The following is a 24669-nucleotide window of genomic DNA, read 5'->3' on the forward strand; positions in this document are numbered from 1 at the left end:
TCAAAGGTCATTTTTGGCAGAAGCTATGAGAGAACACCAAACAATGAGTCCTATATGTACAGTATATGTCCTCATTCTGGTTAAGCAGGTGGGGCACCCTTCTATAGTCATACAAATGCTTAAAGAGAACTTCCATGTTGATTAGTCTGAGTATCCTCATCTTAAATAAAAGTTAAACTTGAGAATAAATTTATTGGTTTTAAAGGGGTTGTCTGGTCTAAAACTATGTAAATGCAGACTTGTAAATTCTCACATCACGTACATTGCACACTGTAAAGATTCTCCGGTGTCAGCATCAAGAATCGTGATCATGTGACCCCAAGTATGTGATATGCATAGTCCACATTCTGAGTAGATGGGCATGGCCACGCTCAGTGCAAATGTACTGAATGAGGCAGAAAACAGTCTAGTTGGATTGTTACCGGGAGTATGGATATGGCATACTTGCAGTCACATAGCTTCGCGCTGTCAAAACTCACAAGTCTGCAGTCACCTGTAACTTTAGACAGGACAACCCTTTTAATGGAAAATTGACAGCACACCTTTACTTCATTTCAGGGTCTTCTCTAGTACATTTAACACTTACCACTGTATATAAGTGTGATTATGTTCCAACTTGTCATAGTCGCCTTTCCATTTATTTAAAATGTCTTCGATATAAACACCTAAAAATATTTAGAGACAGAGTAAAATAATGACAGTATACAAATACAATACCAATGAATATAGGGACTTGAATTACAAAAAAAAAAAAAAAGATTGTAAAATGCACGGACTACTGTAAATCAAACTTGTGAAAAGTCAGCATAGGACAGCAAGATCATACAAAGCTCCTTCCTCAAGCAAATAATGCTACCACTGGGCTAATAAAGGTTTATGCTAACAAATAGGAACACCTAGATCTAGTACAATAAGATTTTAGTCTAGTATAAATCTTATTGTGGTCAAAATGAATAAATAACAAACCTCTTGGAATACCTACTTTTAGAATCCTCTTCCATTCCACTACTGCCATTGTTTGGGTCCCCAACCACATTTTTTTATTTTTATTTGCCTTTTTGATCATCATGGGCATCATGCTGCAGTAATGTCATTCATGTGCTGCTACTGCGGGTTGTGACTGGCTCGTGCAATAGTGATGTCCATATGGATGATGCCCCAAACATGCAGCAGGGCACCTAAACAGCCGCAGCAAAGGAATGGGGAGGAATGTTACCTTGCATTATAGAGTGTATTGTCTAAAGAAGTCTGAAATCCACCTCCATTCTTAGCTCAAGCTTCTGATCTGTCTCAGCACAGAACCAGCAGACGCAAAGGTAATAAAGGTATACGGATTAGAAACTACATTTGCAGGCAACTATAAACATCAATAGTAAAACGTTGGTCACACAGGGTTAATACCAGCGTTAACCGAGTGCGTTACACCGCAGCATAGCGAGGTCGGTTAACGCTGCCATTAACCCTGTGTGAGCGCTGACTGGAGGGGAGTATGGAGCGGGCACTGACTGCGGGGAGGAAGGAGCAGCCATGTTGCCGCAGGACTCTGCCCGTCGCTGATTGGTCGCGGCAAAACAGCCACGACCAATCAGCAACTTGGATTTCCATGACAGACAGAGGTCGCGACCAATGAATATCCGTGACAGACAGAAAGACAGAAAGAAGGACAGACAGACGGAAGTGACCCTTAGACAATTATATAGTAGAATTATATACACACACACACTGTGTTCCAAATTATTATGCACAAAGAGTTTAGGAGTGATATGGTTAGAATTTGTCATTTAAACTCATTGATGGTGATGTGTGTCAGGGCTCTTTATATCACTGAAAGCAATTGCAGATACCTGTGCAAATTAGTTTGGCAGGTGTGTCCAAATAAAGGCAAGACTACTTAAGAAGGCTGTTCCACATTATTAAGCAGCCTACATTTTGTGCCAAAATGGGAAAGAAAAAGGATGTGTCGGCTGCTGAGAAGCAACAAATTGTGGAGTATTTAGGTCAAGGCATGACTACAATCAACATTGCCAAGACACTTCATCGTGATCATCGCACAATCAAGAAGTATGTAGCCGATTCCCAGCACACACGTGTGCGTGCTGATAAGGAAAAATTGAGGACTCTTTCCAACAGGCAATTGCGTAAGGTTAAAAGAGCAGCTGCAAAAATGCCTTGTCATAGCAGCAGACAAGTTTTTGAAGCTGCTGGTGCCTCCAACGTCCCCAGAACAACAAGATGCAGGGTCCTTCAGAGGTTTGCAGCTGTGCGTAAGCCATCCTGTCGACCACCTCTATCCACTGCACACAAGCAGAAACGGCTCCAGTGGGCCAAACGATACATGAAGACTGATTCCAAACTGTTTTGTTCACCGATGAGTGCCGTGCAACGCACGATGGTCCAGATGGATGGAGTGGAGGATGGCTGGTTGATGGACACCCCATGAAAACACGGCTAAGGCGCCAACAAGGAGGAGGTGGAGTAATGTTTTGGGCTGGAATCAAGGGGAGAGAGATTGTCGGCCCCTTTATGATCCCTGAAGGGGTAATGATGAACTCCATAATCTATGTGGAGTTTCTAAAACAACACTTCCTGCCATGGTTCAAGAGGAAGAACCGTGCTTTCCGCAGCAAGATCATTTTCATGCATGATAATGCACCGTCTCATGCTGCAAAAAACATATCTGCATCTCTGGCTGCTATGGGCATAAAAGAGGACAAACTTATGGTGTGGCCACCATCTTCCCCTGACCTTAACCCCATTGAGAACCTCTGGAGCATCATCAAAAGGAGTGTCTATGATGGCGGGAGGCAGTTCACATCTAAGCAACAGCTCTGGGAGGGTATTCTGTCCACATGCAAAACAATTGAAGCAGAAACCATCCAAAAACTGACAAATTCAATGGACGAGAGAGTTCAGAAGCTTCTTCTTTCGAACAAGGGGTCCTATGTGCAAATGTAACATCACCTAGAATAAAGTTTTCACTTGAAAACTGTTTGATTTCATTTTGTAATAAGCTGATAATGCTTATAACTTCACAATTGACCATTTTTTTGTTCAAAATAAAAAAAAAAAGTTGAAAACTCTGCTGTGCATAATAATTTGGAACATGCATTTTGAGTGTTTATTTTTTTTTTTTTTAAAGATACTGTTTTCATAGGCAGTTTGTTCCAAAACATTGCAATTATACTAGAATAGTAGATGACTGGAAAATAACAATGACTGCAATTCAGATAGGTAATTTAGAGAAAATATGAGGAAATATTATTTGCATAATAATTTGGAACACAGTGTATGTATATATATATATATATATATATATATATATATATATATATATATATATATATATATATATATATATATATATATATACATACATATATATACACACACATACATATACATACATACATACATACACACACACCCCACTGGAGTGGCTGGGGGTATATACATCACAGGGGACACATACAGTTGTGTGAAAAGTGTTTGCCACCTTCCTGATTTCCTATTCTTTTGCAAGTTTCTCACTCTTAAATGTTTCAGTTCACCAAACAAAATTTAAATATTAGACAATAGATGACAAGTGAACACAAAATGCAGTTTTTCAATGCAGGTCTTTATTATTAAGGGAAAAACAAATCCAAACCTACAGTGTCCTGTGTGAAAAAGTGATTGCCTGCTACCCTATATAAATCATTAAAATAGGATTTGTATGACAAAGAAAAGTAGACCAACAGATCCTCAAAAGCTTGGCAACATGCCGCCATCCAAAAGAAATTCTGGAACAAATGAGAAAAAGTAATTGAGATCCATCAGTCTGCAAAAGGTTATAAGCCATTTCTAAAGCTTTGGGACTCCAGCAAACCACAGCGAGAGCCATTATTCACAAATGGAAAAACATGCAACAGTGGTGAACCTTCCCAGGAGTGGCCGGCTGCCCAAAATTACCCCATTAGCGCATCAACAACTCATCCAAGAGTTCACAAAAGACCACACAACAACATCCAAAGAACTGCAGACCTCAATTGCCTCGGTTAAGGTCAATATTTATGACTCCACCATAAGAAAGAGACTGGGCAAAAATGGGGTGCATGCCAGAGTTCCAAGACGAAAACCACAGCTGAGCAATAAGATCATAAAGGCTCATCTCCATTTTGCCAGAAAACAACAACTTGATGATCCCCAAAAGATTTGGGAGAATACTCTAGACTGATGAGACAAAAGTTAAACTTTGTGGAAGGTGTACCGTATGTCCCATTACATCTGGTGTAGAAGTGACACAGCATTTTAGAAAAAGATTATACCTACAGTAAAATATGGTGGTGATATGATGGTTTGGGGCTGTTTTGCCCCTTTAGGACTCAAAAGACTTGCTGTGGTAAATGGAACCATGAATTTTGCTATCTACCAAAAAATTCTGAATGAGAATATCCAGGCATCTGTTAGTTACTTCAAGCTGAAGCGCACTTGATTTATGCAGCAGGACATTGATCCAAAACACCAGCAAGTCCACCTCTGAATGGCTTAAGAAAAGCAAAATATAGATTTTTGGAGCGGTCTAGTCAAATTCCTGACATCAATCCAATTGAGATGCTGTGGAATGACCTTAAAAAGGCAGTTCATGCTCATAAACCCTCCAATTTGTCTGAATTACAACATTTCTGCAAAGATGAGTGGGCCAAAATTCCTCCAGAGCTTTGTAAAAGACTCATTGCTAGTGATGAGAGAGTATACTCGTTGCTCGGGTTTTCTCCGAGTATTTGGATGTGCACGGAGATTTAGTTTCTGACTCTGTAGCTGCATGATTTGCAGCTGACACAGCCGGAATACATGTAGAGATTCCGTAACAAACAGGCAACCCCCACATGTACTCAGGCTGGCTAGCAGCCAGCAGCTACGGCAACAGAAACTAAATCTCAGAGCACATCCAAACAGGGTGGATTGATTTAAATCACGCCGATTTAAATCATGATTTAAATCACGATTTAAATCAAAAGATTTTTTTCTATTTAAATCGGATCGATTTAAATCATGATTTTAATCATGATTTAAATCACTGATTTAAATCAAAAGGTTTTTTTTAATATAAATCATGATTAAAATGAGAAGTGAGAGCAGTGCGCATGTGCGCCCATAGATACACGGACGAAACTAGGGGCAACGATCTAACGCCAGGGTGAGGGGGGGACCCCAAAGTAAGTAAAAATCTTTTTTGTTTTACTATATGGCAATAGGTAGGTGTTTAAAAGCAGCATGTCTTAATTGTATAAACTATTAATAGCCTCCACATTTTGTTCATACTGCCCCTTTAATTCCACACTTCTAGCTTGGTTTCACTTTTGGTTTAGTTTCTTTTTCCATTCAGTTGACATGCCCAAACTTGTTGGATAGTCAGCATCCTACAGAAACCTCTGGAAGAGCATGGCATTGTGAATGTTACACATATACAGCCTTTATTCTACTGAGTTAAACAACTCAGCTTTATCTCATGATGGAAGAACCTTTGGATGGTAAAATATTTTCCTCAAAAAGCAGTTTATTGAAAAAAATCCGATTTAAATCAAAAAAATCCGATTTTTTTGATTTTTTTAAAAAAACATTGATTTTTATCCACCCTGCATCCAAATACTCAGAGATCACCCGAGCATGCTCGGAAAAACAAGTATACTCGCTCATCACTACTCACTGCCAGTTATCGCAACCGCTTGATTGCAATCGTTGCTGCTAAGTGTGGCCACCCAGTTATTAGGTGTAGGGGGCAATAACGTTTTTGCACAGGGCCTTGTAGGTTTGATTTCTTTTTCTCTTAATAAAAGACCTTCATTTAAAAACTGAATTGTGCGTATACTTGTGTTATATTTGTCTAATACTTAAATTTGTTTGGTGATCTGATACAGGAAAGATATATATCTTGGTACCGTGTTAGCCAGTGGATAGTGGATACCAAGATATATATCTTTCCTGTATCAAAATGGATACCAGAATGTACCGCATCTTTGAGGACTCAATTCTAAATATTTTGATGATCTGAAACATTTAAGTGTGACAAACATACAAAAGAATAGAAAATCAGGAAGGCGGCAAACACTTTCACGCAACAGTATATATTTATTTCTGTTTTATTCTTATTTTCAAAATGGGTTTGTGGCACCAAACTGTACATAAAGCTGAAACTGTGAATATCATGTATAAAATGACTGTAAATGAATCATACCATCAGGCTTAAATGGGATTTTGTTCATGTAAAATCTGAGGTTGCACAAGTCATTTTGACAGCGAAGATCCTTAAAATTCTGCTGGGAAAAAAACAAAAACAATTTAATGATAAGCTTATGACATTTTATATAATTTCCACGTGCCGGATTACATCAGGATTTGCTGTGGATTGGACGCTGTATATTTTATGAAATCCCATCTCCACTATGCGTGTAGGGCCGCATCCGGCAGCCCTGCGTATCCGGACATGAGGCGCTTCTTTACCAACCGCAGCATGTCCATTTATCTTGCGGAGACGCTCCGTCTCCGCAAGATAAATAGCCCGGTCTATGAATACGATGCAGTGATTCCGCATGTGTTCAATGAACACATGTGGAATCACCGCGCGTACAACAGGAGGCAGGGCTTTGGGCGGAGCGGGGTATCTGCTGTGTCCAAAGCAGAGATTCCGGAACGTGGAAACATACACCTACATCAATAATAAATTTATATAGCGCCAACATATTCCATAGCGCTTTACAATTATAGTGGGGATCTGTACAGACAATAGACATTACAGCATAACAAAAATCACAGTTCAATACAGATACCAAGATGAGTGAGGGCCCTGCTCGCAAGCTTACAATCTATGAGGAATACAATATTATAGACTTTCTGATAATATGGATACACGTTTTAAGACAAGGCTTTGTACACATTATTGATTGTTGCACTTTGCACTTGATTATATCAGGGCTGTGGAGTCGGAGTCGTGGAGTTTGAACTCATTTTGGTGGAGTCGGAATAAAATGGACCGACTCCGAAAAGAGATAATAAATTGGGTACAGAAGTTCAATGCAGTTTGCGGGGAATATTTTTATCATAAGAATTTGGGAAAGTTATGAAATGTCCAATAAATGTCTGTCCTATTCCTGATCTAAGGTCTAGACTTTCAGCGGATATGAATCTGAAATATATATATATATATATATATCTGAATGTGTGGTCCGGGATTGGCATCTGAACCGTCGCAGCTACAGGCACAAAATTTTGCACAGTCACACGTCTGGACCCAGAGAGCGTCAAAGCTATGTTGTGAGGTGAAATTTTAACCCCGCGCTTTCCAATTCACCAAACAATTTAGCCCCTATCTACATAATGGGGAAAAAAAATGAAAGGAAAAGTGTTGGAGGCAACAGCTGCCAGATGTGAACAAGGGGGACTTAAAGAATGAGAGCGATGGCGCCAAAGAGTATATACTGTACAGTTGCTAAGGTGGGGCCCCGACATGGGATAATCACCACACCACCACGGGGATATGAACACACACAAAATGCGCCACACACTACCACGTGCTCAAACACATATATGTTATGATCCTTAGTGGTTGAGGATCACAAATTACTCCAGCTAAGTAACAAACATAGGACAAGCTCTAGGGAGGTGGCAAACTGGACTGACCGCAAATCTGAACCTATCCAAACACACTAGAAGTAGCCGGTGAACGTGTCTAAAAATCCTAGACGTCTCGAGCCAGCCTGAGGAACTAACTACCCCTAGAGAGAAAGAAAGACCTCTCTTGCCTCCAGAGAAATAATCCCCAAAGATATAGAAGCCCCCAACAAATAATAACGGTGAGATAAGAGGAAGGCACATACACAGGGGTGAAAGCAGATTCAGCAAATGATGCCCACTAATACTAGATAGCAGAAAATAGAAAAGGGAATCTATGCGGTCAGTAAAAAACCCTTACAAAATATCCACTCTGAGATTTCAAGAACCCCCACACCAACTAACGGTGTGGGGGGAGAAACTCAGTCCCCTACAGCAACCAGCAAGCGAGGAAATGACATTTTAGCGAGCTGGACTAAAAACATAATGAACGCTGATAATCAAAAAATGATCAAACAAAAACTTAGCTTGTCTTGGAGAGACTGGGAGCAAGGTAGCCACAAGGAATCTGAAGAGCACGGAATACATTGATAGCAGGCAAGGAACTGAGTATCCAGGTGAGCTAAATAGGAAACCAACCAAGGATAACGAACCAGCTGATGCTGCAACCTGCAGAAAGACAACACTACACAGTACCGCTTGTGACCACTAGAGGGAGCCCAAAAATAGAGTTCACAACACATATACCACCCTCAGCGCACATTTCACCACACATACACCAACCTCGCCACATAAAAGTCGAAACACAAAAGTCGCCGCTCAAAACTTGCCACGCGCAAAACTCTCCACATGCAAAACTCGCCACACGCAATACTTCCACACGCGGAAAAATTGCCACATGCAGAAAAGTTGCAACACATGCAAAAGTTGCCTCACACAAAACTTGCACATACTCAAAAGGCACCACACATAAAACTCGCCACGCGCAAAACTCGCCATGCGCAAAACTTGCTGCACACAACTTGCTACACTAACCTGTCACATGCAACTCGACACACAAAAAGTTGCTACACGCATGTCGCCACACGCAACTCAACACACACAACTTGACACACGAAACTCGCGCTAAAACACACACAAGTCTGGTATTATCCTTCAAAAATAAAAATCTGATTAATAAGCTGACAAACTACAAGAGCAACAAATGTACCATATCGGAATCCGGCAGCTGTCAGTCACATGACCAGTCTATTATGTGTATGTGTGAGCTAATATATACTGCCAGGGGGTGGGCTTACTGTTGGCTGGGGATTTATCAGGCTGCCAATTTAGCTTACAAATACTGAGGTAAAAATACTGACCAAATAACGTGTGAACGAGGTCTAATACAGGAGGAGAGGACATACAGATATATACTATATACAGGAGGAGATGACACACAGGTATATACTATTTACAGGGGAGATGACACACAGGTATATACTATATACAGGAGGAGATGACACAGATATATACACTATATACAGGAGAGATGACACAGATATATACTATATACAGGAGAGATGACACAGGTATATACTATATAGAGGAGGAGATGACATACAGGTACATACTACATACAGGAGGAGATTACATACAGGTATATACTATATACAGGAGCAGATTACCTACAGGTATATAGTATATACAGGAGGAGATGACATACAGGTGTATACTATATATAAGGGAGATGACAAACATGTATATTCTGAGGTGAAAATGAGGTGTGAGGTGAAAATGAAAAGGTGTGAGTGCAAAATGAGAGGAGTGAGGGAAAATAGTGGAGTGATCGGAAAATGACAGATGTGAGGTCGAAATGACAAGTGTTAGGGGGGAATGAGAGGAGTGAGGGGGAAAATAAGAGGAGTGAGGGGGAAAATGAGAGGTGTGAGGGAGAAAATGAGAGATGTGAGGGGGAAAATGAAAGATGTGATGGGGAAAATGAGAGGCGTGATGGGAAAATAAGAGAAGTGAGGTGCTATAACTAACCACAGATATTTACTATGCCCAGGCATATATATACACACACACACACACACACACACACACACACGTTCTACAATATGATTCAGCACAAACATGCTCCCTCCCTCCTCCCCTTTTCATAGACTGAAGAAATATGAGCTAAGTGGTTTGATAAAAATGACAACAAGCAGCCCAGCAAGGGACACATCACATGAATGGAATTAAACTACAAAAATCAGTGTGCAGAACTCCGTAGATTATGAAAACAGGAAAACAAGGTTATTCCTAGCTAACAAAAGCTTCTGACAACCTTGGAGCGCTATGGATTCAAACTATTAATGCAGAGTGACAGTGACTCAATAACAAAAAAAAAAAAAATTACGACATATTTAGACGTCAACCTCTTTTACGCTAGGTCTAAGAACGCAGAAAGCAAAACAGTAATAACTTAGGTAGCCATGTCTTGGAGTCATCTACATGCACTTGTCACACAGTAATTGGAAAAGATATCCAGCATTCTGTAATGCTGTAGATAAGCCCCCGATGTATCCTGAAAGATGAGAAAAAGAAATTAGATTATACTCACCCAGGGGCGGTCCGGTCCTATGGGCGTCGCGGTCCGGTCCGGGGCCTCCCATCTTCTTACGATGACGTCCTCATTTTGTATTCACGCTGCGGCTCCGGCGCAGGCGTACTTTGCCCTGTTGAGGGCAGAGCAAAGTACTGCAGTGCACAGGCGCTGGGAAAGGTCAGAGAGGCCTGGCGCCTGCGCACTGCAGCTCTTTGCTCTGCTCTCAACAGGACAAAGTACGCCTGCGCCGCATCGTGAATACAGGAAGAGGACATCATCGTAAGAAGATGGGAGGCCCCGGACCGGACCGGGACCGCCCCTGGGTGAGTATAATCTAACCTCTTTTTCTCATCTTTCAGGATACATCGGAGCTTATGTACAGCATTACAGAATGCTGTAGAAAAGCCCCTGATGCTGGTGGGCTTAGCTCACCTTCGATTTTGGGGGTGACAGGTTCCCTTTAAAAGTAAATCTACGGATTCCATTTGTCTTGCTACATTCAGTTTTATTACAGCTACGATAACTGCAGATTATAGGTCATGTAAGGAGGAAACTGCTCCATCCAGGTATGTTTGACACATAAAAAGGTACATTACTTTTAGACGTATGCAAGTATGTCAAGAAATGTCTTACTGGATATTGGTGGCGATACTTGTACAAATCTCTTGCTGCATAAAAGCTTCTCTTTGGCTTGATGTTCAGTTCGGCTGTGCTGCAGTCATACTGTAAAACACAGGCACATCGTATGTTTTCTTGTGAAATTTACATGAAATTATTATCACTTTATATGTGGTAACAGCCATCATACACAGAGGTGTAGCAAAAACAAGAAATCAAATCTTCATGTTCTGTAAGGTTGATAATATATTATGTGCAAAAAAAAAAAAAAAATGTCCTCAGTTTTGTCTGGTGACAGCAGTATAAAGGTGAAGGACAGGAACTAAACAATTTGGGGACAACCAAGAATCTCTAGTCTCCCATAGGGAAATATTAAAAGGCTTGTCTAGGTTTAGGATATTGATGACCCAGTCCCTTATGTGACTGCGGACTTTGTGCACAGCAAGGATTCTCTTTTCCAAGAGCGGTGAGCACAACTGTGCGATTTGCATACATGTGGTCACATGCAGACTAGACAAGCACAGCTTCGCTCAACTTGTCTAGTTGGAATGTGGCTCGAAGTATACAAACCACAAACTTACACAACTGCAGATTTAAACACAAAGGCCGGGCAACCCCTTCCACCTGATTTAAATCAGTTTACTGGGATATGTATTTCTGTATAAAAAAAATAAAAAAAATTGTGTTTTTGTGTTGTTTTTTTCCCCCCCCCTTTTCTTTATTAACCAGTTCATGACCAGGCCACTACCCCACGAAAATGGTCGACTTTTTTTTTTTGAACATGCACCTTAAAAATGTTTTCTCATTTGGATATGCAAATTCATTTTACCTCTTTTTTGCAACACACCGGGCTTAATTTTATTTTTGTGCTGACATGAGGGGAAAATATAAAGAAAAATAGGGAATGTGTATAATTTTCACTTTATATGTTAGGTTTTTTTTTTTTTGACCCTCACTTATATTATACACTGCTAAGAGTATCTTAAAATATCTTTGGGGGGGGGGGGGGTCACTTAAACATTTCAATGTATTCTTAATTTGCTGATTTCCCTTGTACTAGGGGTGGGGACATATTAGCTACAGAAAAATATCAGCCTCCTGGCTGCATAGCAGAGCTGTTTCCTAGGACCCAGCAGCTCCTGTTCTCTCACTACCACACCTAGTAATTAGTGATGAGGGCATATGTTCATCTCCCTTTTTATTCAGCAAGCTATAGCGCTTACCGACGAAGCTGCAGCAGGAACCCGGATAACTGGAGCGCTCCTGCTGATCAGCTGTCCGGCGCCGCAGCTGCATGTGTTGCGGATGTGTGACTATGACAACACATGCATGGAGAGCCTGCATGTTGTGACCGTCACACAGCCACAACCCATGAAGCTGCGGCGCTGAACACTTGATTATCAGAGCGCTCCAGGCATCTGGGTTCCCGCTGCAGCTTCTTCGGTAAGCGCTATAGGTTGCTGAATAAGGAGGGAGACGAACATATTCGCTCATGTCTACTAGTAATCACATGTTCACTGGGTTCGGAGGAGAAAGCAGGGTAAGTGCTACCTAATTTATATACACAGAAGCTAGTTCAGCACTATGTATACTCATGCTTATCTTCTCTATGGGAAATCTGGCTGTATTTGACAGCGAAATTCCACCTCCCACAGCTTCATGATCTTGAGAAAGCTGCTTAGACTGCATTGGCGTTTTTACAACGTCAGTGCAAAGATAAGAGTGGACTGCCAGATGGTTAAATTCTACAGGGAGTCTTGAAGTAGTAAAAAAACAAATCAGAAATCTTGCGATTTTAGACTTCATACTTCATGTTATTTCAGGAAGAGTTTCAGCTGAGTTTTATCATCAGAGTCAGGATTACAGTGAGACATAACAGCTCTGAAACAATTCTGTACACAGCTAATAACACAGGTTACACCAATCCCAATAGGCGATGTCACACCAGCTACACCAACCTTGTTATCTTTCCACACGCTCATTAGATGGTTCTATAACAAAAGAAAGATAGGGCCAGAGCCTTTTCATTGCTGGTAATGTACAAGTAGATTTCCCAAAACAGGAAGTTCAAGTCTAAAAAGCCCCAGTCGCCACCATGGAAATTCAAAGTTTTTAATTTTATCTTTAATAAACATTGTGATACTATAAAAAAAATAAAAATTACATTTAAATAATCACGTTAAACAATAGCTCATTTTCTGATGACAAGGTTGCTGTAATGCTGCAACTTTACTGTGTATTGGTGTCCAAATGATGCCATGATGCCCATGTCTAAACATTTAGGCTATGTGCACACGATGCGGATTTGCTGCGGATTTTTCAGCGCAGAAACGCTGCAGATCCGCACTGTGATTTACAGTACAATGTAAATCAATGGGTAAAAAAAAAAAAAACAGTTGTGCAGATGGTGCAGAAAAATCAGTGCGGAATTGCTGCGGGTTTCAAAGAAGTGCATGTCACTTCTTTTGTGCGGATCTGCAGCGTTTCTGCACCTCTCCATGATAAAAATCCGCAGTGGCAAAAACTGCAGAAAATCCACATCAATTCTGCGCCAAATCCGCACAAAAACCGCCGCAAATCCGCAGCTGCAGATTCTGCCAGGAGATGCGGATTTTGTGCAGAAAATTCTGCACCACATTTCCTACGTGAACATAGCCTTATTGTTGGCATAAAAAAGAATGAAAACTATATGAAACATTAATTTGGAAGCATTATGTCATATTTTATGCTTAAAACCCAGGACTAAAGGATTTGGATTCCTTTGCACTGTACAAGTAATTTTGTGTTTAATAGGGTAAGTGATTCACATATTCCCTTACCTAATCTATAGGATCAAGCAGATTGTTACATGAATTCTCAGGACGCAAGACTATGTTGATGAAGTCTTTTTATTCTGTCTGCATTAGCAGTTTCTAGTAATTAGTCTATTTTGCAAATCTAAAGTTGTTAAAAAAAATAAATAAACACTTAATTTTCAAAGTTAATACAGCAGCCCTATCAGGTCTAAAAGATCAATTTATAATATATGCAGTTGGTACTGTGAAACTGGTGACAGATCTGCTTTAATCCAGGTGTTAAAGGGAACCTGTCACCCCCTCCAGCCGTTATAAACTAAAAGAGCCACCTTGTGCAGCAGTAATGCTGCATTCTGACAGGGTGGCTCTTTTAGTTATTGGTGCAGTCAAAGCAGAAATAAAGCGTTTTATAATTTCGCAAAAATACCTGTCTTTAGCCCTGGAGGCAGGTCATAACCCCCCTGCTGCACACGCCACACTGCCGTCACTCAAGGCCCCCTCCGCGCTGTTTTCAAATCAAATCCGGCGCCTGCGCTGTTTTGGTCTGCCTGGGGCAGGCGCAGTGAACGCTGCCCGTCTGACCTCAGATGCAGTCTCGCAGACTGCGCCTGTGCGGCCGCCCAGCTTGTGAATCCCAGACCCGCAGTGTGTTATGCATTATGCACAGTGCAGGGCTGGGATTCACAAGCTGGGCGGCCGCACAGGCGCAGTCTGCGAGACTGCATCTGAGGTCAGACGGGCAGCGTTCACTGCGCCTGCCCCAGGCAGAACAAAACAGCACAGGCGCCGGATTTGATTTGAAAACAGCGCGGAGGGGGCCTTGAGTGACGGCAGTGTGGCGTGTGCAGCAGGGGGGTTATGACCTGCCTCCAGGGCTAAAGACAGGTATTTTTGCGAAATTATAAAACACTTTATTTCTGCTTTCACTGCACCAATAACTAAAACAGCCACCTTGTCAGAATGCAGCATTACTGGTGGCTCTTTTAGTTTATAACGGCTGGAGGGAGTGACAGAGTCCCTTTAAGTACGGTAATCTTTAAAGATTTTTAACCCCTTAATGACAGCCAATACGCCTTTTAACTGACCTGAGATATAAGAGAATAGCCTCCCCATACAGATGACAATCCAGCAGCTGTCGGATGTACACTATAGCTGACAACTTGCTGTCTCAGCCACGATCAGTGACTACAGCATATAAATGGTTAACAGAGTGTGGGGGCTTCCTCTTTATCCCAGTTAGCACACTGAGATCATGATTTTGTGTTTCTGATGTTTGCCATGGCAATTCACAACCAACTAGCGGACTTAGAGTCTGACGGCTGTAGTAATCGGTTCAGAAGTTAGCGGCATTTAGGTGGTAAAAATACACATTTTCATTTCGGTCATGCCACTTTGCATTAATTCCTGAAAAGGACCTGAAGGGTTAATAAACTACCTGACAGCAGTTTTCGATATGTCAGGGGGTGCTGTTTTTAAAATGGTATCACGTTTGAAGGTTTCCCAATATATGGGAACACTAAAGTCACTTCAAACATGGATAAGTCCCTAAAAAAATACATTTTGTAAATTTCCTTGAAAAAATGAAAAATTGCTGCTATATTTTTAAACCTCCTAAAATGCTAACAAAATAAAATAACATTTTACAAATTGTTCTGCTGTAAAGCCGACATGAGGGAAATGTTATTTATTAATGGTTTGCTGTGGTATGATCTTCAGGATTAAAGGGATAATCATTCAAATTTAGAAAATTGCTAATTTTTTAACTATTTCTCAAATTTTTGATATTTTTTTTTTTTATAAATAAGCACAAAACATATTGACCTAAATTTACCTATATCACAAAGTATAATGTGTCATGAAAAAATCTCAAAAATCACTGGGATTTATTGAAGCATTGCAGAGTTATTACCACATAAAGGGACACTAGTGAGATTTCAAAAATTTGGCTCCGTCACTAAGGGGCTAAAAGTGAGCGCAAAAGACTATCAATCTGGGGCTGCCATTATTATTTAATAAAAGGAGTGGGCAGCCCCAGATTGGTGATTTTTCTACATATCATTTACAATAAAACCCTCTTATAAGCATCCTTAATCCCTAGCAGAAGTCAGACCCAAACTTCTGAGTGTAATGCTGATAGGTGTGGATCCATTGTGCCAATGCCGGAATTATCCTGGAGGGCCATAACTTACAGTGGCTTGCAAAAGTATTCACTCACTTGGCTTTTTACTTACTTTGTTACGTGACAACCTACTTTTGTAGTCCGATTTGGGTGTGATACAACAGCACTAAATAATTGTCTAAGTTGGTGATCTGAAGTGAGATAAATATAGACACAAATTAAATTCATGTGATCAAATAACTAGAAATTGGCATGTGCATATGTATTCATCCCTTCTGCGATGAAGACCACAAAAATTTCTGCTGCAAGCAATTACCTTTACAAGTCACATGCTTAGTGAAAGGAAGTCCACCTGTGTCAAATTTAGGTGTCACATGGTCTCAGTACATACTACATTTTCCGAGAGGCCACAGAGGCTGCAACACCATTGAGCAAGAGGCACCACTAACCAACCACCACCATGAAGACCTGGGAGATCTCCAAATAAGTCAGGGACAAAGTTTGTGAGAAGTACAAGTCAGGGTTGTGTAATAAAACAATATCCCAATCTCTGATGATCTCCTGGAGCACCATCAAATCCATCATCATCAAAGAGAAAGAACATGATACCACAACAAACCTGCCAAGAGAGGGCCAGCCACCCAAACTCTCAGCCCGGGTAAGGAGGGCATTAATGAGAGAGGCAGCACAGAGACCAAAAGGTAACCCTGAAGGAGCTGCAGAGTTCCAAAGCAGAGACTGGAGTATTTGTCCATAAGACCATAATAAGCCATACACTCCATGGAGGTGGCCTTTATGGAAAAGTCTTTACTTACACACAAAAAGTGTAAGGCTCGTTTTGAGTTTGCCAATAGACATGAGAGACCACCGAAATGTATAGAGGAAGGTGCTGTGGTCAGATGAGATCAAAATTGAACTTTTTCACCATCAGGGCAAACACTGTGTCAGGTGCCAAACCAACACAGCACGTTACTTCAATAAACACATCCCCACAACATGATGCTGCCACTATCATGTCTCACTGTGGGGATGGTTTTTCGGCAGCAGCAACATGGACAATGGTCAGAGTCAGGGGGAAGATGGATGATGTGAAATACAGGGATATTCTTGAGCAAAACCTATTTCAGTCTGTCAGTGATTTGAGACTGGGATATAGGTTCACCTTCAAAAAAGACAATGACCCAAAGCAACTATGAACTGGTTTAAGGGGATATGTGTAAATGTGTTGACCTAGTCAAAGCACAGAAATTAATACAATTGAGAATCTGTCAGACTTGGAGATTGCTGTTCACCAGAGGAAACCATCTAACTTGAAGTAGCTAGGGCAGTTTTGCCTTGAGAAATGGGCAAAAATCCCAGTGGCAAGATGTGGAAAGCTCATAGAGACTTTGCCAAATCGACTTGCAGCTGTAGTTGCTGCAAAAGGAGGTTCTACAAAGTACTGATTTGTCTACAGTACAGGTTGGGAGGTAGCAAAACACGAAAAATGCCACCGTGGTAAGTACTTTCGCAAGCCACTTATGCCTGGTCTACACTGGAGCCTATGATGGATAGGTTTGGGATGCAGAATAGCCACCAGGTGCAATTCCAGGGCAGTATACAGAACTGAAACAGCAAACCCATGGGTCAGAGCCAGTGTAAAAGGTCCAGAAGAGGCGAAACAGAAGTGTAGTAAGACGGTTTGGGGTCAGGTCAGGCAGCACATGTTCAGGAGCGGAGAGAACAGACAGGATAAGAAGACAAGCCGGGTCAGTAACAGGAGGGATAAACAATAAAACACACTGACCGGAATTCACTGCTAACAGCAATTGGAACCTAACCTCAGGCAAGTTGTGGAGGGCGGCGATGCCTGATACAACTCCTGCTGGCTGGTGTTTGGCTGGGGGAATCCTAACCCTGCAAGACACATCAGGGTTAAATTCCTGTAGGATTCCTGTGCTCCAGTGAGTAGTACAGCAGCGGGCACACGTGCGAGTAACAGCTGTGACACAGTTGTGGGATCCCTACAAGCAAAGTGTGATCCCAAGACCCTTCACGGCTGCTCCAGCAATGTATACGTGAGATCTCACTCTTTGTACTAAATAAGCGCTGCCACGTACGCTACTAAGCAGTTACCGAACAGGCTAATGCAAAGAGCACAAATCACAATTTTTCTCTAAAAGTGGATGCGGTGGCTTGTGGGGGTCCTGATCTACACGTGAGGGTCTTACAGCGTTGGGGGACATTAAAAAACGATTTTAATACTGGATAATATTTAGAAAATTAACAATTAAATAAAAAAGGCAGACCCATATTGGTGATAGGTACTTTTTAAGTAAGGAGATAGAATCATAGCTGTGTTGTTACCAGCTGCCTAGATTTGATTTTAACGTTACAATGTATTAAAAAAGGGTAGTTTATACCAAAATAATCAATCGTATCGCACTTATTTCTGAACTTCGCTTAGCTATGATGTGCCATAACTTAACAATTAGTTGTGTCCAATCACTAGTGTCCAATCACTAGAACACATATTGGGAGCTCCTAAAAGGGGTATTCCTTACTTTCTACTTGCTGTGTGGGGAGTGCTCCTCTTTGAGTGACAGTTCTGCTGAGCAGCTTCAATCATCTAACACATATTAACAATCTGTGAGCGCTTATTCGGAGTCTACACTATTATCTTTATATTTACATATCGAGATAACAGAGACTTTGAACAAGCACACAACTCAGGAAAGTGGGAGCTATGATTCAGAGAACTGCAGTACAAACTATCAATGTTGGGTGCTGTGGGATTGTGATTATACAGGATTGATAAAAACTGCCAGGAGCGGAGAGGGACGGTGAGTAGCTAACTGCTGTATAGAAATCAATGGGCTGGAAAGAGCTGACTAGTATGTTAAGAGTTAACTCCTGTTCCGGAATATAATTACTTAGCCACCATGTTGCCAGGGTCTGGGAAACCATATTTACACTATGCAACATAAAAACTCTCATAGCAGAATGACAGCAGATATAAAAAAGCGAGTAAACTGCAAAGTTGCTAATTTTCATGCTGTCTAAGTAACTAAAGCACAGGACTGGAGCTGGGACAACCCACAATTAGAAATGGTGTTCGCTTCATAATTCACCACGTGCTACTATGCAGTGTGACCAGTTTACAAGGTAATTAAGTAGTGATGAGTGAATATACTCGTTACTCGAGATTTCTCGAGCATGCTCGGGGGTCCTCCGAGTATTTTTTAGAGCTCGGAGTTTTAGTTTTTCTTGCCGCAGCTGAATGATTTACAGCTATTAGCCAGCATAAGTACATGTGGGGGTTGCCTGGTTGCTAGGGAATCCCCACATGTAATCAAGCTGGCTAACAGATGTAAATCATTCAGCTGCGGTGATGAAAACTAAATCTCCGAGCACTAAAAAATACTCGGAGGACCCCCGAGTGTGCTCGGGAAATCTCGAGTAACGAGTATATTCGCTCATCACTATAATTAAGTCATCCCATAGCCAGAGGTGGACTACTAAAGTAAATGATTAAGATTGGGGAGTTATAGCCAATAAAACATAAAAACTTTCTAATATAGTTACCAATAAATTGTTCCTGCTGTTCCCTATGAATCTCAGGTATTCTGTGCATTGTGATTTATCATTCTATGGCTACAATGTATAATCACTGCATAGTTTATAAAAGGGGTCTCCGTTATGGCTCACTTATGTTTCGGTGGTGAACGTATGGTATGATGATGCATCAGCAGATACTGGCCAGGAAGTGGTATCAGGCACCTGTCATTAGTAATGATTCCTGGCAGCAGAAAGCAATATGCCCTAGAGTTTGGGCACACATGAGAGCAGAGGGCATGGAGAGCTCATATGCAGACACTTTTATTGTATTTGATCCACTTTTGTGCTATTTTCGGAGATTGGATGGAGAAATCTCCCTCATTGTAGCTAAGGTAAGAAGACCACAGATAGACACTTGCAGGAAGGGGGAAGAAGTGAGGACCACTTATCTATAGCTATTAGATACAATCCTCCAGAATGTGAAGACGAGCTCAAATAAACCACATTCTCTATATACAAAGCAAATACAAGACTCCGAATATAAGGTGGTCCTGACCTGATTGCTACATCAGTATCTTACCCAGATATGTCCACAATACCCATGTGTCTACACAGCGATTGTTAGGGCATCACAGTACAGTAAGGATTCCCAGCCATGCTGTACCTATAGCAGCATGCCCACACACACCCAGTGAGAGCCCATACTGCTGCACAGTGATTGTTGGGGGTACAGTAGGCATCATAGTATAGTAAGGATTCCCAGCCATGCCAACCCCGCTGTACCTACATCAGCATGCCCACACACACCCAGTGAGAGCCCATACTGCTGCACAGTGATTGTTGGGGGGTACAGCAGGCATCATAGTATAGTAAGGATTCCCAGCCATGCCAACCCCGCTGTACCTACATCAGCATGCCCACATAGCTCCCAGTGAGAGCCCATACTGCTGCACAGTGATTGGTGGGGGGGTACAGTTGGCATCATAGTACAGTAAGGATTCCCAGCCATGCCAACCCCGCTGTACCTACATCAGCATGCCCACATAGCTCCCAGTGAGAGCCCATACTGCTGCACAGTGATTGGTGGGGGGGTACAGTTGGCATCATAGTACAGTAAGGATTCCCAGCCATGCCAACCCCGCTGTACCTACATCAGCATGCCCACATAGCTCCCAGTGAGAGCCCATACTGCTGCACAGTGATTGGTGGGGGGGTACAGTTGGCATCATAGTACAGTAAGGATTCCCAGCCATGCCAACCCCGCTGTACCTACATCAGCATGCCCACATAGCTCCCAGTGAGAGCCCATACTGCTGCACAGTGATTGGTGGGGGGGTACAGTTGGCATCATAGTACAGTAAGGATTCCCAGCCATGCCAACCCCGCTGTACCTATAGCAGCATGCCCACATAGCTCCCAGTGAGAGGCCATACTGCTGCACAGTGATTGGTGGGGGGGTACAGTTGGCATCATAATACAGTAAGGATTCCCAGCCATGCCAACCCCGCTGTACCTACATCAGCATGCCCACATAGCTCCCAGTGAGAGCCCATGCTGCTGCACAGTGATTGTTAGGGCACAGCAGGCATCATAGTACAGTAAGGATTCCCAGCCATGCCAACCCCGCTGTACCTACATCAGCATGCCCACACACACCCAGTGAGAGCCCATACTGCTGCACAGTGATTGTTGGGGGGTACAGCAGGCATCATAGTATAGTAAGGATTCCCAGCCATGCCAACCCCGCTGTACCTACATCAGCATGCCCACATAGCTCCCAGTGAGAGCCCATACTGCTGCACAGTGATTGTTAGGGCACAGCAGGCATCATAGTACAGTAAGGATTCCCAGCCATGCCAACCCCACTGTACCTACATCAGCATGCCCACATAGCTCCCAGTGAGAGCCCATACTGCTGCACAGTGATTGTTAGGGCACAGCAGGCATCATAGTACAGTAAGGATTCCCAGCCATGCCAACCCCGCTGTACCTACATCAGCATGCCCACATAGCTCCCAGTGAGAGCCCATACTGCTGCACAGTGATTGTTGGGGGGGGGGGGGGGGGTACAGTAGGCATCATAGTACAGTAAGGAATCCCAGCCATGCCGACCCCGCTGTACCTGTAAGCAGCATGCCCACATAGCACCCAGTGAGAGCCCATACTGCTGCACAGTGATTGGTGGGGTACAGTAGGCATCATAGTACAGTAAGGATTCCAAGCCATGCCAACCCCGCTGTACCTACATCAGCATGCCCACATAGCTCCCAGTGAGAGCCCATGCTGTTGCACAGTGATTGTTGGGTGGGGGGGGTACAGTAGGCATCATAGTACAGTAAGGATTCCCAGCCATGCCAACCCCGCTGTACCTATAAGCAGCATGCCCACATATCACCCAGTGAGAGCCCATACTGCTGCACAGTGATTGTTGGGGGGGGGGGGGGGGACAGCAGGCATCATAGTACAGTAAGGATTCCCAGCCATGCCAACCCCGCTGTACCTACATCAGCATGCCCACATAGCTCCCAGTGAGAGCCCATGCTGTTGCACAGTGATTGTTGGGTGGGGGGGTACAGTAGGCATCATAGTACAGTAAGGATTCCCAGCCATGCCAACCCCGCTGTACCTATAAGCAGCATGCCCACATATCACCCAGTGAGAGCCCATACTGCTGCACAGTGATTGTTGGGGGGGGGGGGACAGCAGGCATCATAGTACAGTAAGGATTCCCAGCCATGCCAACCCCGCTGTACCTACATCAGCATGCCCACATAGCACCCAGTGAGAGCCCATGCTGCTGATTAATAGCAGCTAGAGAGTTGTGGAACAGCAGCCATGCCCACTCTGCACATCTGTGCCATGTTCCCGGTTTTGGTATGGTAGTCCCATAAAGTTGGCAGTGTTTGCCATAGCCAGGACCCGGCGAGCTGCCCGTGCTGACAATGGCAGAAGTGGCACACATGTACCTGGCTGCTGGTGTCCTCTCTGCCGCCTGCCATCACATCAGTGCCAGGCTCGTCCTCCATGCCACCCTGCTTCTTCTCCTCCGCTTCTTCTTCATCGTCGCCCTCGTCTTCTCCTCCGGAGTCGGTGTCCCAGGTGGAATCGCACTCCTCTACAGTGGTGGGCTCTCTAAAGCTGACCCCAGTCAGGAGATTGCCCATTGGCACGGCGGGTGCTAGCAGCGCCCAGCAGCGGAGGCTGGCATGTCCCGGAGCGCCGCTCTCTGCTGCGGAGCTCGGACAGCGGAGGAGACAGGTGACCCCCTCCTTTATTGCCGGGGTAGCGGCTAGTTCCCCTTCCCCATAAGGCACACGGACGTCATCACATCATGTGACCCAGCACTTCTTACAGTCACGTGGTGCTGCTTCTTCCCGGGGGGTAACACGGAGCCCAGTTGTGAGCGGTCTCGGTGGAGGGGGAGTGAGAGGACGGCGGGCACGGGGGCTCAGCAACGGGCACAGAGGGGGCATGTGGTCATGGCATGAGTTAACCCCTTCCTGCTGGGTACATTGTTTTCAGTTTTACATTTTAGTTTTTTCCTCCGCTTCTTTCAATGGTCAGAAATTTTTTTTGTTGGCGGAGCACTTGGTTTTCTCATTTTTTTGGGGGGGGTAGGTGAGTTGTAAGTTCGGATGGCGCCATTCATTTTACCATATAATGTCCTGAAAACCAGGGAAACGATTCTAAGTGCGGTAATAAACCAAATTCCACCATTACTTGTTGGGTTTGTGTTTTTTTCTCAGTGTTCACAATTAGTGCAGCAATAATGAGCTGGCCATGCGATTCTCCAGGTCCGTACGAGCACAGCGATCCCAACAGTTACATATATAAGTGGTGGAAATAAATCCTAAACTTTATAAAAATGAGGCTTTGGGCTCTGTCACCAATCTCCAATGCCGAGTGCGTTTCCTTCTTTCAAAAAAACTGTTCCTTCAACCCTATCCAACCCCCACCCTCCCTTATCCTCCCTTCTTTCAAGGTTCACTCTGTCCATATCTACTCTCCCTCTAATCTCCAAATGGCTGTCATATACCGACCACCGGGCTCAGCCACTGCCCTCATCGACCAATTCTCCACCTGGCTTCTTCACTTTCTGCCGACGTCCCCATCATCATCATCATCACATCATGGGTGACTTTAATATCCCTCCTGACACCTGCCAGCCAGCAGCCTCCAAGCTCCTGGCCCCTACTTCATCCTTTGGACTCACTCGGTGGTCCTCCACAGCAACCCACACAGACAGGCATACATTAGACCTCTTCACCCGCCTCTGTTGCTTATCTAATCTCACAACCTCTCCCTTCCCCCTGTCTGACCACCATCTACTCACCTCATCCTTGTCCTCACCCGCCCTCCATGTCCAGCCATTACCACATCCTCGCAGAAACCTTGCACACCTAGACATTCACAGACTCTCACTCTCTTCTACCCCTGTCCTCCATATCTTCACGACAAGGACAGGGACACCGCTTTCTATAACACCACCCTCAGATCAGCCATAGACTCAGTCGCCCCTCTCATGCATGGCAAAGTGTGACAACTCAATGGGCAACCCTGGCAAAACACCAAAAAACTTTGACAAGCATCCAGGGTCGTGGATCGGTGTTGGAAGAAAACATGCCTGCCAAACGACTTCACTGCTTTCAAGCAAGCTACCCTTGCCTTCAAATTAACCCTCACCTCTGCTAAACAGACCTATTTCACAAACCTTGTATCTTCATTATCCTACAACCCAAAACAACTGTTCTGCACATTTAACTCTCTCCTCCACCCACCACTGCCACCTTCAACTCCTCTCATCTCTTCCGAGGACTTTGCCACCTACTTCAAAAACAAGAACCACCAAACAAGGCAAATCTTTACTATTCCACCACCCCAACCACTCCATATACCAGACCTCTGGCCTTCCCTAATAACCTCCCTCTCCAACATCACTGAAGGAGAGGTTACTCACCTCCTTTCCAAATCACACCTCACCACCTGTGCACTTGACCCCATCCCTTCCCACCTGTTCCCCAACCTTACTAACACGCTCATTCCAGCCCTAACCCATCTGTTCAACCTATCGCTATCTTCTGGTACTTTCCCCTCTGTCTTCAAAAAACTAAACTTGACCCAACTGCTATGCCCAGCTATCGCCCCATATCACTGCTCCCGTTTGCTTCAAAACTCCTTGAGCAACATGTCCATGCTCAACTTACCTCCCACCTCTCATCTAACTCTCTCCTTAACAACCACCTATCTGGCTTCCGCCCCCACCACTCCACCGAAACTGCCCTGACAAAAATTACTAATGACTTACAGCCAAAGCTAACAGACAGTTCTCCATCCTCCTCCTTCTCGACCTGTCCTCTGCCTTCAACACAGGCGACCATTGCCTACTGCTACAGATTCTTCCCTTGGCATCAAAGACCTTGCCCTGTCCTGGATTGCCT

General features: G+C 43.5%; 1 protein-coding gene across 2 annotated transcripts in view; it reads right to left on the minus strand.

The window, feature by feature from the left end:
- Positions 1-22556, minus strand: part of OGFRL1 (opioid growth factor receptor like 1) — an 88090-nt gene extending 65534 nt beyond the window's left edge. Inside the window, exons 1-4 of one of the 2 annotated variants that reach the window (XM_077289941.1) lie at positions 22198-22542; positions 10796-10885; positions 6215-6296; positions 587-665 (exon numbers count right to left, since the gene is read on the minus strand). In XM_077289941.1, the coding sequence (XP_077146056.1) occupies positions 587-665; positions 6215-6296; positions 10796-10885; positions 22198-22395 (449 nt within the window). In that variant the 5' untranslated portion in view covers positions 22396-22542. Of the gene's footprint in view, positions 1-586; positions 666-6214; positions 6297-10795; positions 10886-22197 lie in introns of both variants that reach the window. The other variant, XM_077289942.1, reaches the window with a different exon arrangement.
- Positions 22557-24669: the final 2113 nt, after the last annotated feature.

This window comes from Ranitomeya variabilis, chromosome 2, assembly GCF_051348905.1.
Source record: "Ranitomeya variabilis isolate aRanVar5 chromosome 2, aRanVar5.hap1, whole genome shotgun sequence".
Classification (NCBI taxonomy): Eukaryota; Metazoa; Chordata; class Amphibia; order Anura; family Dendrobatidae; genus Ranitomeya; species Ranitomeya variabilis.